Here is a 17,860-nt window from a genome sequence, read left to right on the forward strand (position 1 = left end):
CAGGAGTGGTGGCATAAAGTCACCCAACAGCAAAGTGACAGACTGGTGGAGAGCATGGCATGATGCATGAAAGTTGTGATTAAAGGGGTACTCCGGTGCTTAGACATCTTATCCCCTATCCAAAGGATAGGGGATAAGATGCCTGATCGCGGGAGTCCCGCCAATGGGGACCCCGGGGATCTTGCACGCGAAACCCAGTTTGTAATCAGTCCCCAGAGTGTGTTCGCTCCGGGTCTGATTACCGGCGACTACAGGGCGGGCGGCGTTTGACGTCCCGCCCCCGTGTGAGGTCACGTTCTGCCCCTCAATGCAAGTCTATGGGAGGGGTCTGCAAGTCTATGGGACAGCTATCATGCCCCCTCCCGTAGGCTTGCATTGAGGGGTGAAGCGTGACGTCACACACCGCCCACCCTGTAGCCGCTGGTAATCAGACCCGGAGTGAACACGCTCCGGAGACTGATTACAAACGGGGTGCTGCATGCAAGATCACGGGGGTCCCCAGCGGCGGGACTCCCACAATCAGGCATCTTATCCCCTATCCTTTGGATAGGGGATAAGATTTTTAAGCACCGGAGTACCCCTTTAAATGATTATATTACTAATTATTGATTTGTGAACTCTTCCTAAGTTAAAGGGTTTCTCTGGTTAGGTAAGTATAACAGATCTCAGTTCCCTGCTGTTCGGCACTTCTGGGTTTGGAGATGTGTGATCAATCAGCATCTGCAGTGGTGTCCCGCCTCAGTCACTGATTGGCTGAGCGGGCGTGTGACATCACCTTACCCAAACTCCGAATGGTGGACAGCTGGGAATAGAGCTCCATGGTGACGGCACAGGAGCGAAGAAGATAATTTTGGTGCAGAAAATTTGATGGTGTCGTCATATAAGGCTGGTGATCCGGCTCAGTACTAGTAGGCTGTGGTAGGCTCTACCAATAGAGCACAGATCTGATGGATCAGTACAGAGCAGATGTGCTGCACTGTTCGGTATGAGCCATGGCTCATTTAATTCCCCTAGGGGGACTAAGAAAAAAGAAAAAAAAATACTGTTAACCCCCATATAAATGAATCCCTTTCATAATAAAAGTTTAAATGAAGTAACGTGCACCACATAATACATTTTGCACAGTAACTGGGAAAACCACAACCTTGTGCAGCAGGATTTGTATTGCGCTAAAATGTATTATCTTACACACGTCGCTTCATATACTGTATTTTCATCATATATTTGCACAAATAATAGGAAGCCCGTGTATAGTGCAAAAAAGGGTAATAAGCTCACACACATTCCTACACCAGTCGGTCACTGGAGAAAATTTGTGCAAAAAAAAAATGTTTTATGCAAGTAATAAATTCAGCGCACCAAACAGGGCATCCGCTAATCATGCCCCCTGGAAGACCACAACAACAAAAATGACATAAACCAGATAAAATAATAATAGGGCAAACACACGCAGCTTTGAAGATGAATGCCAGTTTGTAAATTCTCTCCAAAGGCTATAAAAAAAAGACGAGCAGAAAGCCTTTAGTTCGTACCTTTAATGGAAACGGCACATTGGATGGAAATATCTGCCAGCGATGGTATCTGAGGAAATAGTTACCAGAGAAACATGTGTCCTCCATCCTGCTCCACAAGGTGCGCCAGGCAGGACAAGATGACCAGAATGTCCTTCACTTCATCATCAGGCATACACTCAGATACCAACTTGCTCATGATTTGTACATCTGTCGCCGTGTAACGCTTTCCAGTCTCACTTGTTTGCTCGTTCATGACTCCATAGGTGTTTACCAGCTGCTCCGTAAATTTGGGATGCAGTGAAGGGTCGTAGCCGAGCTCCTTCAGCTGATCTATAGTTTGATGGTAGCGCAGGTTCAGTCTGGATCTACGCTCATCATCCACTTTGCCTGTTAGTGGACACGTGGTGACCTGTGTGTAAGAAATGTAATATAAATGCAAACCGTATATTTGCTTCAGTAAGACAAGAAATTGCACAAAAAACACAGATTCTTTTTTTTTTTTTTTACCAGAAAATGGTAAAATCCATAGAAGCTAGAGACTGGCAGGAGAACATGTTCCACACTACTATAGAGGCCATAGATGGATCAATATTATCCTCTTAAGGACTCAGGGCTTACCTGTACGCCCTGAGCCCGGTCCCGGAGTGAAAATGGGGTCACGCCGTGACCCTGCATCACACTGGGTTGGTCCCGGCTATCGTTAGCAGCCTGGGCTAACAGCGTGCGGCACCGATTGTTGTGCAGCGCACTGTTAACCCTTCAGACGCGGCGATCAAAGTTGATCGCTGCGTCTGAAAACGAAAGGAAACGCTTCCCGGCAGCTCAGTCGGGCTGATCGGGACATCGCGATAAAATTGCGATGTTCCGATCAGCTGGGACGCAGGGGGAGGTCTCCTTACCTGACTCCGCGGCGTCCGATCGGGGTTTGATTGCTCCAATCCTGAGCTACAGGCTTGAGCAATCGAGCCCCTATCTCGCTGATTCGTGCAAAGCTATGGCTTTGGAGGGATCAGCATAAGAGATCAGTGTGTGCAGTGCTATAGTTCCCTATGGGAGCTATAGCACTGCAAAAAAAAAAAGTTAACAAAGGTCATTTAACCCCTTCCCTAATAAAAGTTTGAATCACCCCCCTTTTCCCATAAAAAAAACAAACTGTGTAAATAAAAATAAAAGTTAACATATGTTAACATATGTGGTATCGCTACGTGCGTCCAAACTATAAAATTATATAGTTAATTAAACCACAGCTGCACAGAGCCTCACTGAAAGCTGTACACAGCCTGAGCTCTTCTATTCACCACAGCACTGCAAAGATGTGAGGGCAGAAGTGGTCCCACAGCAGGCTTCAGTGATGTTATGCCTGCTGGGAAACGCCCACTTTCACCTGCTGGGAGATTGCATTATGTGAGCAAGAAGAACGATAAGATACACAGCTTTTTAAAGCTCTGAAAAAAAATTAAGAACAGGAGGGGTGCTAGGAGTAGTTAGGAAACATAGCCTGAGTTAGTTTAGAAAAGTTTATTTGGTGACAGGTAGTCTTTAAACACTGTTATACAAGCTGTGCAGTCACTACTATACATTGTAGTAGAGGGTACTTTCTTCAGTGTTGTCAATTGAAAAGATAGAAGAAAATGAGACATGAGCAAACTTTAAAAAAATTTTGAAAAAATACGGTTCGATCTGAATTTATTTGCGGACTACAAAGAGCCTTAACCCCTTAACGACGCAGGACACATATTTACATCCTGCGCCAGCTCCCGCGATATGAAGCGTCGGTCCCAGCACTCATCAACGGCCGGGACCCGCGGCTAATACCACACATCACCGATCGCGGCGATGTGCGGTATTAACCCTTTAGAAGCGGCGGTCAAAGCTGACCACCGCTTCTAAAGTGAAAGGGAAAGTGACCCGGCTGCTCAGTCGGGCTGTTCGGGACCACCACGGTGAAATCGCGGCGTCCCGAACAGCTGACAGGACACCGGGAGGGCCCTTACCTGGCTCCTCGGTGTCCGATCGGCGAATGACTGCTCCGTGCCTGTGATCCAGGCAGGAGCAGTCAAGCGCCGATAACACTGATCACAGGCGTGTTAATACACGCCTGTGATCTGTGTAAAAGATCAGTGTGTGCAGTGTTATAGGTCCCTATGGGACCTATAACACTGCAAAAAAAATGTAAAAAAAAAAGTGTTAATAAAGGTCATTTAACCCCTTCCCTAATAAAAGTTTGAATCACCCCCCTTTTCCCATAAAAAAATAAAACAGTGTAAAAAAAAATATTAACGTGGTATCGCCGCGTGCGTAAATGTCCGAACTATAAAAATATATAATTAATTAAACCGCACGGTCAATGGGGTACGCGCAAAAAAATTCCAAAGTCCAAAAAAGCATATTTTGGTCACTTTTTATACCATTAAAAAATAAATAAAAAGTGATCAAAAAGTCCGATTAAAACAAAAATCATACCGATAAAAACTTCAGATCACGGCGCAAAAAATTAGTCCTCATACCGCCCTGTACGTGGAAAAATAAAAAAGTTATAGGGGTCAGAAGATTACATTTTTAAACGTATAAATTTTCCTGCATGTAGTTAGGATTTTTTCCAGAAGTGCGACAAAATCAAATCTATATAAGTAGGGTATCATTTTAACCCTATGGACCTACAGAATAATGATAAGGTGTAATTTTTACCGAAATATGCACTGCGTAATAACGGAAGCCCCCAAAAATTACAAAATGGCGTTTTTTCTTCGATTTTGTCGCACAATGATTTTTTTTCCGTTTCGCCGTGCATTTTTGGGTAAAATGACTAATGTCACTGCAAAGTAGAATTGTCGACGCAAAAAATAAGCCATAATATGGATTTTTATGTGGAAAATTGAAAGGGTTATGATTTTTAAAAGGTAAGGAGGAAAAAACGAAAGTGCAAAAACAGAAAAACCCTGAGTCCTTAAGGGGTTAAAGGAGTAGTCCAGCATGCACTTTCCTTATTTTATCCGGTCCTGCTGCTAAAAAAAAAAGAAAACAAACTTTCTCTTGCCTGCCTACGCGCCCCCGGAGCTCCGGTACAGGTGTTCGGTCGCCGGGCTGTTTGCTTCTTACTTCGTGTTAGCCCGACATGTCACACGAAGCTTCAGCCTATCACCGGCCGAGGCAGGACATCGCTTGACTTACCGGGCTAACAGGAAGTAAAAAGCAAACAGCCCGGCGACCGAACACCTGTACCGGAGCTCCGGGGGTGCGTTGGCAGGCAAGAGAAAGTTTGTTTTCTTTTTTTCTTGCAGCCCGGACTGGATAAAAATAAGAAAAGTGCACGCCGGACTACTCCTTTAATAGGGGTGTAGAACACTTTGCTTTGTTCTAACATGCATATGGAGTGTGCTGGTTTAGTGAAATAATACTGTTATTCAGAAAGAAATGCAGATTACAGGCATCGCTTTCAGAATCACTGCACAATGACAGAGCCTGGAGGTGGCATCAGTATGAGGAGTCCATATAGTGGCTAAATGACACAGCTTGGATGTGGCTGAAGCATGAGGAGACCATATAGTGGCTGAATGACACAGCGTGGAGGTGTTGGCAGCATGAGGAGACCATATAGTGGCTGAATGACACAGCCTGGAGTTGGCTGAAGCATGAGGAGACCATATAGTGTCTGAATGGCACAGCCCAGAGTTGGCAGCAGCATGAGTAGACACTAAGGCTGTCACGATGCCGGCTGGCAGGAGGTGGATCCTCTGTGCCAGAGAGGGATTGGCGTGGACCGTGCTAGTGGACCGGTTCTAAGTCACTACTGGTTTTCACCAGAGCCCGCCGCAAAGCGGGATGGTCTTGCTGCGGCGGTAGTGACCAGGTCGTATCCACTAGCAACGGCTCAACCTCTCTGGCTGCTGAAGATAGGCGCGGTACAAGGGAGTAGACAGAAGCAAGGTCGGACGTAGCAGAAGGTCGGGGCAGGCAGCAAGGATCGTAGTCAGGGGCAACGGCAGGAGGTCTGGAACACAGGCTAGGAATACACAATGGAACGCTTTCACTGGCACAATGGCAACAAGATCCGGCGAGGGAGTGCACAGGTGAACACACTAATTGGAACCACTGCACCAATCAGCGGCGCAGTGGCCCTTTAAATCGCAGAGACCCGGCGCGCGCGCGCCCTAGGGAGCGGGGCCGCGCGCGCCGGGACAGGACAGACGGAGAGCGAGTCAGGTACGGGAGCCGGGGTGCGCATCGCGAGCGGGCACCACCCGCATCGCGAATCGCATCCCGGCTGGAGACGGTATCGCAGCGCACCGGGTCAGTGGAGCTGACCGGAGCGCTGCGGTAGCGAGAGTGAAGCGAGCGCTCCGGGGAGGAGCGGGGACCCGGAGCGCTCGGCGTAACAGTACCCCCCCCCCTTGGGTCTCCCCCTCTTCTTAGAGCCTGGGAACCTGAGGAGCAGACTTTTGTCTAGGATGTTGTCCTCAGGTTCCCAGGATCTCTCTTCAGGTCCACAGCCCTCCCAATCCACCAAAAAGAACCTTTTTCCTCTGACCGTCTTGGAGGCCAGTATCTCTTTCACTGAGAAGACGTCAGAAGAACCGGAGACAGGAGTGGGAGAAACTAACTTGGGAGAGAAACGGTTGATGATGAGTGGTTTAAGAAGAGAGACATGAAAGGCATTAGGAATACGAAGAGAAGGAGGAAGAAGAAGTTTGTAAGAGACAGGATTAATTTGGCACAAGACTTTGAAAGGACCAAGATAGCGTGGTTCCAGTTTGTAACTGGGGACACGAAAGCGGACATATTTAGCGGAGAGCCATACCTTGTCTCCGGGAGCAAAAATGGGGGGAGCTCTTCTTTTTTTATCGGCAAACTTTTTCATGCGAGATGAAGCCTGTAAAAGAGAATTTTGGGTCTCTTTCCATATGGTGGAAAGATCACGAGTCACTTCATCTACAGCGGGCAAACCAGAGGGCAAGGGAGTAGGGAGGGGGGGAAGAGGGTGACGGCCGTACACCACGAAAAATGGGGATTTGGAGGAAGATTCAGAGACTCTGAAGTTATACGAGAATTCGGCCCATGGTAGAAGATCTGCCCAGTCATCCTGGCGGGAGGAAACAAAATGGCGTAAATAATCACCCAGGACCTGGTTAATTCTTTCCACTTGCCCATTGGATTGAGGGTGATATGCAGAGGAAAAGTTTAATTTAATCTTGAGTTGTTTACAGAGAGCCCTCCAGAATTTTGACACGAATTGGACGCCTCTATCCGAGACGATCTGCGTGGGCAAGCCGTGAAGACGAAAAATGTGTACAAAAAATTGTTTTGCCAACTGAGGCGCTGAAGGAAGACCAGGAAGAGGAATGAAATGTGCCATCTTGGAGAATCGATCAACGACCACCCAAACAACAGTGTTGCCACGGGATGGAGGTAAGTCAGTAATAAAGTCCATACCAATCAGAGACCAAGGCTGTTCGGGGACAGGCAGAGGATGAAGAAGGCCAGCGGGCTTCTGGCGAGGAGTCTTATCCCGGGCACAGACAGTGCAGGCTCGCACAAAATCCACAACATCCGTCTCCAGAGTCGGCCACCAATAGAAACGAGAGATGAGTTGCACGGATTTCTTGATACCCGCATGACCTGCGAGATGGGAGGAGTGACCCCATTTGAGGATTCCGAGGCGTTGGCGTGGAGAAACGAAGGTCTTCCCTGGAGGAGTTTGCCTGATGGAGGCTGGAGAAGTGGAGATCAGGCAGTCAGGGGGAATGATGTGTTGCGGAGAGAGCTCTACTTCCGAGGCATCCGAGGAACGAGAGAGAGCATCGGCCCTAATGTTCTTATCGGCAGGCCGAAAGTGAATCTCAAAATTAAATCGGGCAAAGAACAGAGACCACCTGGCCTGGCGAGGATTCAGCCGTTGGGCAGACTGGAGATAGGAGAGGTTCTTGTGATCGGTGTAAATAATAACGGGAAATCTTGATCCCTCCAACAGATGCCTCCATTCCTCAAGTGCTAATTTAATGGCTAGAAGCTCTCGGTCCCCGATGGAGTAGTTCCTCTCAGCCGGAGAGAAGGTCCTAGAAAAAAAACCACAAGTAACAGCATGCCCGGAAGAATTTTTTTGTAGAAGGACCGCTCCAGCTCCTACAGAGGAGGCATCAACCTCCAATAGGAAGGGTTTAGAAGGGTCAGGTCTGGAGAGCACGGGAGCCGAAGAAAAGGCAGACTTGAGCTGTTTAAAGGCGTCTTCCGCTTGAGGAGGCCATGACTTAGGATTGGCATTCTTTTTGGTTAAAGCCACAATAGGAGCCACAATGGTGGAAAAACGTGGAATAAATTGTCTGTAATAATTGGCGAACCCCAAAAAACGTTGGATAGCACGGAGTCCGGAGGGGCGTGGCCAATCTAAGACGGCAGAGAGTTTGTCTGGATCCATTTGTAGTCCCTGGCCAGAGACCAAGTATCCTAGGAAAGGAAGAGATTGACATTCAAACAGACATTTCTCCATTTTGGCATAAAGTTGATTGTCACGAAGTCTCTGAAGAACCATGCGGACATGCTGGCGGTGTTCTTCTAAGTTGGCAGAAAAAATCAGGATATCGTCCAGATATACAACAACACAGGAATATAAGAGATCACGAAAAATTTCATTAACAAAGTCTTGGAAGACGGCAGGGGCGTTGCACAGGCCAAAGGGCATGACCAGATACTCAAAGTGTCCATCTCTAGTGTTAAATGCCGTTTTCCATTCATCCCCCTCTCTGATGCGGATGAGATTATAGGCACCTCTTAAGTCCAGTTTGGTAAAGATGTGAGCACCTTGGAGGCGATCAAAGAGTTCAGAGATGAGAGGTAGGGGGTAGCGGTTTTTTACAGTGATTTTATTAAGACCGCGGTAGTCAATGCAAGGACGTAGGGAGCCATCTTTTTTGGACACAAAGAAAAATCCGGCTCCGGCAGGAGAGGAGGATTTGCGGATAAAGCCCTTCTTTAAATTTTCCTGGATATACTCAGACATAGCAAGAGTCTCTGGGACAGAGAGAGGATAAATTCTGCCCCGGGGTGGAGTAGTGCCCGGGAGGAGGTCAATAGGACAGTCATAAGGCCTGTGAGGAGGTAAAGTCTCAGCTTGTTTTTTGCAAAAAACATCCGCAAAGTCCATATAGGCCTTAGGGAGACCGGTTACAGGGGGAACCACAGGGTCACGGCAGGGAGTACTGGGAACCGGTTTAAGGCAGTCCTTGGAACAAGAGGGACCCCAACTCTTGATCTCCCCAGTGGACCAATCCAGGGTTGGGGAATGGTGTTGAAGCCAGGGTAGTCCAAGGAGAATTTCGGAAGTGCAATTGGAGAGGACCAAAGTCCAATGCACATTAGGAGGGGTTCCGTGCGGTAACGCACGGCACAGTCCAATCTTTCATTGTTAACGCAATTGATGTAGAGAGGTCTGGCGAGACTGGTCACTGGGATGTTGAACCTGTTGATGAGAGAGGCCAAAATAAAGTTTCCTGCAGATCCGGAGTCCAAGAAGGCCTTAGTGGAGAAGGAGAAGGTAGAGGCAGATATCCGCACAGGCACAGTAAGACGTGGAGAAGCGGAGTTGACTTCAAGGACTGTTTCACCTTTGTGCGGAGTCAGCGTACGTCTTTCCAGGCGGGGAGGACGGATAGGACAATCCTTCAGGAAGTGTTCGGTACTGGCACAGTACAGGCAGAGATTCTCCATGCGGCGTCGTGTCCTCTCTTGTGGTGTCAGGCGAGACCGATCAACTTGCATAGCCTCCACAGCGGGAGGCCCAGGAACGGATTGCAGAGGACCAGAGGAGAGAGGAGCCGGGGAGAAAAAACGCCTCGTGCGAACAAAGTCCATATCCTGGCGGAGCTCCTGACGCCTTTCGGAAAAACGCATGTCAATGCGAGTGGCAAGATGAATGAGTTCATGTAGATTAGCAGGGATTTCTCGTGCGGCCAGAACATCTTTAATGTTGCTGGATAGGCCTTTTTTAAAGGTCGCGCAGAGGGCCTCATTATTCCAGGATAGTTCTGAAGCAAGAGTACGGAATTGTACGGCGTACTCGCCAACGGAAGAATTACCCTGGACCAGGTTCAACAGGGCAGTCTCAGCAGAAGAGGCTCGGGCAGGTTCCTCAAAGACACTACGAAATTCCGAGAAGAAGGAGTGTACAGAGGCAGTGACAGGGTCATTGCGGTCCCAGAGCGGTGTGGCCCATGACAGAGCTTTTCCAGACAGAAGGCTGACTACGATGAGGTGCAGAAGCTGGCGGAGGAGATGATTGCTGAAGCTGTGGTAGTAGCTGCTGTAGCATCACGGTCAGTTGAGACAGCTCGTGGCCTTGTTGCGCTATCTGTTGTGAGTGCTGGGCGACCACCGTAGTGAGGTCAGCGACATCTGGCAGAGGTACTTCAGCGGGATCCATGGCCGGATCTACTGTCACGATGCCGGCTGGCAGGAGGTGGATCCTCTGTGCCAGAGAGGGATTGGCGTGGACCGTGCTAGTGGACCGGTTCTAAGTCACTACTGGTTTTCACCAGAGCCCGCCGCAAAGCGGGATGGTCTTGCTGCGGCGGTAGTGACCAGGTCGTATCCACTAGCAACGGCTCAACCTCTCTGGCTGCTGAAGATAGGCGCGGTACAAGGGAGTAGACAGAAGCAAGGTCGGACGTAGCAGAAGGTCGGGGCAGGCAGCAAGGATCGTAGTCAGGGGCAACGGCAGGAGGTCTGGAACACAGGCTAGGAATACACAATGGAACGCTTTCACTGGCACAATGGCAACAAGATCCGGCGAGGGAGTGCACAGGTGAACACACTAATTGGAACCACTGCACCAATCAGCGGCGCAGTGGCCCTTTAAATCGCAGAGACCCGGCGCGCGCGCGCCCTAGGGAGCGGGGCCGCGCGCGCCGGGACAGGACAGACGGAGAGCGAGTCAGGTACGGGAGCCGGGGTGCGCATCGCGAGCGGGCGCCACCCGCATCGCGAATCGCATCCCGGCTGGAGACGGTATCGCAGCGCACCGGGTCAGTGGAGCTGACCGGAGCGCTGCGGTAGCGAGAGTGAAGCGAGCGCTCCGGGGAGGAGCGGGGACCCGGAGCGCTCGGCGTAACAAAGGCTTTACAATCCCTAAGATTAAAAGATGAATTTTGAAATTTAAATTGAAGATTTGGGGTAGCTTGTGCTACCATAAAAAATATATCTGCTGAATGACACAGCCTGGAGTTGGCTGAAGCATGAGGAGACTATATAGTGGCAGAATGGCACAGCCTGAAGTTGGCTGAAGCATGAGGAGACTATATAGTGGCAGAATGGCACAGCTTGGAGGTGGCTGAAGCATGAGGAGACCAAAAAGTGTATGAATGGCACAGCCTGGAGTTGGCAGAAGCATGAGAAGACCATTGAAATTTAAGATTTTTAAATTTAAGGATTTTGAAATTGAAATTTCACTGCTCTGCCTGACATACTTATTGCATATATGAGTGGAGTACAATACGCTTCACTACGCTTAAAACAGTGAAAAAGAAGTGGAGGGGGTCCAGCTCCTGGGTGGAGGTATCCAGTAAAACTTAACCTTTAATGGCAACTAATTAAAACATGGAAAATCGCCACAAGGTGGCAAGTGACATGTCACTTAAAAACAAAAGGGGCGTGAAACGCCGACGCGTTTCGAGCAGTTGCTCTTAGTCATGGCTTAAAACAGTATTTGTCTAGAACAGCAGCAGGTGTGTACTATTGGTTGTCCTTTCACAGTACAGTGGTCACTCAACATTTGTTCCAAATGAACCATTGTTAGTTGAAACCATCATATGTTGAGGGATCCGTGCAATGTAAAGTATATGAAGTTATACTCACCTGTCCCCGCTGCTCCGGACCGTCACCGCTGCCCTGGTTGTCGCCCTCCATCACTGTTGCCGCGTCCCCGGGGTGTCCCCACCGCTCCGGACCGTCTCTGCTGGCCAGGATCGTCACTGCATATGCCGCTCCTATTGGATGACGGGATGGCGTGCGCAGCGACGTGATGATGACGTAGGAGAGCGACGGCGATGCAGCGGAGCCCGAAGAGGACAGTCCGGAACATCAGGGACAGGTGAGTAACCATCACCGGGCCACACGGGGCACCTTAAACGGCTATAAGGCGGCAGCTGAAGCAGTCTGCGCTGCCGGATAGCCATTTCTGCGATGGCCCCCGACATACAAAAGCATTGTATGTTGATGCTGCAGTATGTTGAAATTATGGTATGTCGAGGCCATCGCAGGTTGGGGGATCACTTTATATAAACCCTTGACAGATTATCAGATACAAAATAGTACACTACTTAGATGTAGATATGTGGTATGCACTTATGAGGGCAGCAAAATGTGCTACAGTACGCTTAAAAATACTTAGTTTTACCTGTGTCCCAGATTCCAAAATTCATTTATAATCAGAAAATGTCAGAATACCACCTGACATTCAAAATAATAAAATGATAGATACGTTCTCTGAAGAAAAGGATCCTTCATTAGATGACAATATGAGTATTGTGTGTTCCAGTGAGATTAGCTCATCGGAGGAACAGGAAAACATGATACAACTTAATTCTGCAACTGAAGAACCATAACAAAGAATGAACGACTTAAAGGGGTATTCCAGGAATTTTTTTTTATTTGACTATACTACAGGGGCTGTAAAGTTAGTGTAGTTCATAATATAGTGTCTGTACCTGTGTGTGACAGTTTTCTCAAAATTCTTCTGTGATTTTCACTCCACTATTTATTTTTACCAGCAAACAAAATTACTGTTGTCTCAGCTGATGACAGAGAGCCTGTCTGCTTCAATGGGTGAAGCAATCGCTTGGTGGGAGAGAGATTATTCTGCAACAGCTGTAGACACCCTGATTGAAAACCACACTGATTTGAATGGATGCAGCTCATTTATGTTTCAATGGGTGGGGTGGCTGATGTGTGGGAGGGAGGAAGATGGAATTGTGAGATTTGTAGTTAAAAAAAGAAGAGTCAAACAGGAAATACCAGTTCACAAAATGCTAGCCACAGTGTTATGGTAATCTCACAACATAGCCATTAAGGCCCAATACAAGCGCAGATCCTTCCTAAGCATGTCCATTACTGTCTGCCAGGTATGTACTAAAATCACCTTATAGTGGAGAAGCCCTTTAAAGCCTACTGGAACTGAGGAACTTCAAAATAGTAAATCTACCACCTGGGATAGTCAGTCAATTCCAACAGCCGGTGGTCAGTTCCCTGTTTATGCTAGTCCTTGGCAATATTCCTTTTATTACTGGTCTGGTATCAACATGACAATAATGCTGGGAGAGTAATGGCACAGCCTGGAGTTGGCTGAAGCATGAGGAGACTATATAGTGTCTGAATGGCACAGCCTGGAGGTAGCTGAAGCATGAGGAGACTATATAGTGTCTGAATGGCACAGCCTGGAGCTGGAAGCAGCATGAGCAGACACTAGGGCTTCACAATCCCTAAGATTAAAAGATGAATTTTGAAATTTAAATTGAAGATTTAGGGTAGCTAGTGTTAACATAAAAAAAAAATTTTAGGCCCAGGCCCAGCAGCATCAGAAAACCATATACTGGCTGAATGACACAGCCTGGAGTTGGCTGAAGCATGAGGAGACCATTGAAATTTAAGATTTTTTAATTTGAAATTGAGGCTTTTGAAATTGAAATTTTAAAGGGGTATTCCAGGAAAACACTTTTTTTTTTTTATATCAACTGGCTCCAGAAAGTTAAACAGATTTGTAAATTACTTCTATTAAAAGATCTTAAACCTTCCAATAATTATCAGCTGCTGAATTTTAGTTGTTCTTTTCTGTCTGGCAACAGTGCTCTCTGCTGACATCTCTGCTTGTCTCAGGAACTGCACAGAGTAGAAGAGGTTTGCTATGGGGATTTGCTTCTACTCTGCACAGTTCCCGAGACAGGTGTCATCAGAGAGCACTTAGACAGAAAAGAACGACTCAACTTCAGCAGCTCATAAGTACTGAAAGGATTAAGATTTTTTTAATAGAAGTAATTTACAAATCTGTTTAACTTTCTGAAGCCAGTTGATATATAAAAAAAAAAGGATTTTCCTGGATAACCCCTTTAACTTGTGGGTACAAAGGACCAAATCTAACAAGGAGTCACATGTCACATGGCAGCACAATGACAGAGCCTGGAGGTGGTATCAGTATGAGGAGACCATACAGTGGCTGAATGGCACAGCCTGGAGTTGGCTGAAGCATGAGAAGAGACCATTTAGTGTCTCAATGATAGAGCCTGGAGGTGGCATCAGTATGAGTAGACCATAAAGTGTCTGAATGACTGCCTGGAGTTTGTGGCAGCATGGGGAGATCATATAGTGTCTGAATGGCACAGCCTGGATTTGGCGGAAGCATGAGGAGACCATATTGTGTCTGAATGGCACATCCTGGAGGTGGCTTAAGCATGAGGAGACCATATAGTGTCTGAATGGCACAGCCTAAAGTTTGTGCAAGCATGAGGAGACCATATATGTCTAAATGGCACAGCCTGGAGTTGGCTGAAGCATGAGAAGAGACCATATAGTGGCTGAATGGCATAGCCTGGAGTTGGCTGAAGCATGAGGAGAACATATATAGTGGCTGAATGGCACAGCCTGGAGTTGGCAGCAGATGAGGAGACAATAGGGCCTTAAAATCTCTAAGAATAAAATATGAATTTTGAAATTTCCATTGAAAATGTATGGTACCTAGTGCTACCATAAACATGTGTAGGTAATGTCCTAGGCCCAGTAGCATCACTAAACCATGTAGTTGCATAATGACACAGACTGGAGCTGGCTGAAGCATCAGTAAACCATATATTAGATTAATGGAACAGCCTGGAGGTTGCTGAAGCATGAGGAGATCATATAGTGGCTGAATGACCCAGCCTGGAGTTGGATGAAGCATGAGAAGAGACCATATAGTGGCTGAATGAGACAGCCTGGAGGTGGCAGCAGCAGCATGTGACCCGGTGACAGAGTGGTGCGGTGGGTGGCAATACTAGTACCCGGTGACGAAGGTGGCTGAAAAAAGGTCTGATGCGGAGGAATGTTTGTAACTGGGGAGCAGCACATTAAATCTGTTTGGCACTATCCATATTTGTGAAGTGTTGGTGTGGCACCATGGTCAATCTACTCTCATGCATCAGGCATTGGTGGTTGGAAATCCTGGCTGATCCATGCCTCATTCATCTTCACAAAGGTCAGTCTCTCCACATTTTTCGTGAACAGACGAGTTCTCCTTGGGGTGACTATTGCCCCTGCTGCACTAAACACCCGATGGCACACTACTGGCCGTGCAGGACAACTTTTCCTGGGCAAACTCTGCTAGTTGCGGCCACAAATCAAGTTTGGCTGCCCAGAAGTCCAGCGGATCTTCAAGGTGTGTTGGCATGGGCATGTCAAGGTATGCCACTACCTTCTGGTTCAGGTCCTGCTCCAGGTTTACCTGCTGCTGATGAGTTGCTTCACTATGCGGGTGAAGAAAGGTGCTCATCAGCGACCTAGACTCAGGCTGCTGCTGATGGAGCTGGTACTGCTCCTGCCACCCCACCCCTCCCCAGCAGCCTTGGCAGTGGAAGGTGAGCGCAGGGGGGCCCCCGATTCAGACCTGCAAGAAGATGGACGATGGTGCCGATAGGCATCGGCCAACTGACTACGTAGGATCTCTCTGTAGTAGGTCACTTTGTCCTCCCTCTCAGTGGGTGTAAAAAAGGCAATTTTGTGGCGCTAGCGAGGGTCCAATAAGGTGGAGATCCAGAAGTCATCCCGCTGCCGAATGGTGACAGTTCGGCTGTCACTACGCAAGCAAGTGAGCAAGCATCGTGCTATTTGTGCAAGTGACTTGGAGCGACACCCTGCCTCCATCTCCAGTGCATACTGCCACGGTGTGTCTGGGTCCTCTGTCTTGCCTTCCTCATAACCCTCTAGCTCCTCTGGCTGCTCCTGCCCCGCCTCTCCTGTCAGATTACTAGAAAAACTGCCCATTTGGTGAAACCTAAACTGTGCTCCACTGTGCCTCTCCCCCTCATCCAGTTCAGCCCCACAGGGCTCATCTGGCCGTGAGATGTAAGCGCCATGTCTCCAGTGCCCTGACCAGCCATCGTTTCCAACACTTGTTGTAAGAAATGAAGCAGTGGAATGACGTCGTTCATCCCGTAATCCTGGCGACTTACTAATAATGTGGCTTCCTCAAAGGGCCTGAGCAAATGGCAGGTGTCACGTTTGAGCTGCCACTGGTTCACATTGAAGTTACACAGGGGAGAACCCCTATCCGCTTGGATCATCAAGAAATCGGTGATGGCTGTTCTCTGTTCGTACTGTCGGTCCAACTATGGAGGGTGGAATTCCAACGTGTGGCAACGTCACAAATTAGACTATGTTGGAGGATAATGTTCTGACGCTGCAGCTCAAGGAGGGTGTGCTTTGCGGTGTATGAGTGGCTGAAGTGCATGCAAAGTTTCCTTCCCATTGTTAGGATGTTTTACAAATGGGGGGAACACTTCAGGAACTGCTTTACAACCAGATTAAACACATGTGCCATGCAGGGGGCATGGCTCAGCCTTCCCAGTCGCAGCGCATGCAAGATGTTCTTCCCGTTGTCAGTCTCCATGGTTCCCATTTACAGTTTTCGAGGGTTAAGCCATGCTCCGATTTCTTTACGATTTTACTTTACTTTTAGCAGTTCTTCCCGTGTGACTCTTTTCGCCAAGGCAAACCATGTGAAGAACAGTGTGAGACTGCCGTGCCCTGCACACATGGTATGCTGAAGGGCCCCTGAGACTTGTCTGGGCAGTGGAGGCTGAGGACATGGTGGAGGCTGAGGACATGGTGGAGGATGAGGAGGCGGAGTCGTATACTGTCACAGGACCAACGGCCTGAGAGCATCGAGGAGGAAGCGGCGATACCTGTCCAAGTTGGTGTTGTGGCTGTGCAGGAACCACATTCACCCAGGGAGCCATAAAGGACATGTATTGTCCCTGACCATAGTTACAGCTCCAGACGTCGGCACTGCCATGTACTTTGGTACACACTGACAGGCTCAAGGACTGGACTACCTTCTCTTCCACAAAATTTTGCAGGGCTTGTACTGCCTTCTTCGCAAAGAAATGACGGCTTGGTACTCTCCACCTCGGCTCAGCACAACCCATCAGTGCACCATTTGAAAAGGGAGTCCACCACTTGAAAAGGGAGGGACTGCAGCACCAGCAACTTGGACAGGAGCACATTCAGCTTCTGCGCCATTGGATGAGTGGGCGCATACTGTTGTCTCTTGGACATGGCTTTGCCGATGGATTATTGGCAGAATGGCTGACTAAAAGTAGGAGGAGCAGGAGCATCTGGAGCGACAGAAGGAGGGTATGACACACAGCTCCCTTCGGCTGAGGTGGAGGAGCCTTGGCTGGCTGAAAGAGGGAGCGGCATGCCGCTGGGTGATGCAGCAGGCTGGACCACTACATCGGAGCCACGGTTCTCCCAGGCCGCTTTATGGTGGCGAAGCATATGTTGACACAGGGCTGTGGTGCCAACATTGGGATCCTGGCCACGCTTCACCTTCTGCCAACATATCTTGCATGGGGCTATGTGAACCTCCTCCGGATGCTTGATGAAAAACTGCCACACCGCTGAGTAGCTGATTTTCTCACCAACAACCCCTGTTCCACTACCTCCCGGGAAGGTAGGCAGCCGCGAAGCAGGTGGTCCCCCCCAGGCACATTTGGCTCCAGAATATCCACTTCTGCCACCATGTTGACAGCGAACCATGCTGCCACCTTGCTGGCTCAGCTGCTGCCTCACGGGCAACCTGCAACTCTCTTCTCCTGATGGTGATGAAGCCCTTTCTGCACCCGGCTCCCAATTGCAATCAGCTTCATAATCATCAACAAGTGTCTGCACGTCACGTATGTCCTCTTCAGGATCCTCAACAGGGTCTGCTTAGGACCCTGAACCCTGGCAACACTGCCTCCCATTTCCCTCTCCTCATCACTACTTGCCCGCATAATGGAGGAAGCGGAGGATGTCTCCTCCACTTGTTGGCTGGGCAGTAGCTGCTGACTGTCCTCTATTAGATTGTCCTCATTGAATAGTGGAGCTGAACCCACAGCATAAGATACTTCTGTAGGGAAGGGAACAGCATAGGACAGAGGCAATGAGAGGACAGGGACTGCTGCCGGGCCATGCCAACTGAAGGTTGTGTCTGAGGAACCCACCTACTGTTGATTGGGGGTATCAGATGTCACTTGTGATGAAGTGGATGACCATGTTAACCAATCAATGACGGCAGATGAGTTGCTGGTCGAGACCCAACCGCTAGCTGATACCAGGAGCTCAGGCCTCTT

At 48.6% G+C, this 17,860-nt stretch overlaps 1 protein-coding gene across 1 annotated transcript in view; it reads right to left on the minus strand.

Annotated features, from left to right (window-relative positions):
- Positions 1–1,498: 1,498 nt before the first annotated feature.
- The window catches only part of LOC130362948 (speriolin-like), a 34,951-nt gene continuing 18,589 nt past the window's right edge, over positions 1,499–17,860 (minus strand). The window contains exon 3 of the mRNA XM_056568132.1: positions 1,499–1,923. Coding sequence (XP_056424107.1) covers positions 1,594–1,923 — 330 coding nt within the window. The 3' untranslated portion in view covers positions 1,499–1,593. The remainder of the gene's footprint in view (positions 1,924–17,860) is intronic.

Source organism: Hyla sarda, chromosome 3 (assembly GCF_029499605.1).
Source record: "Hyla sarda isolate aHylSar1 chromosome 3, aHylSar1.hap1, whole genome shotgun sequence".
Taxonomy (NCBI): Eukaryota; Metazoa; Chordata; class Amphibia; order Anura; family Hylidae; genus Hyla; species Hyla sarda.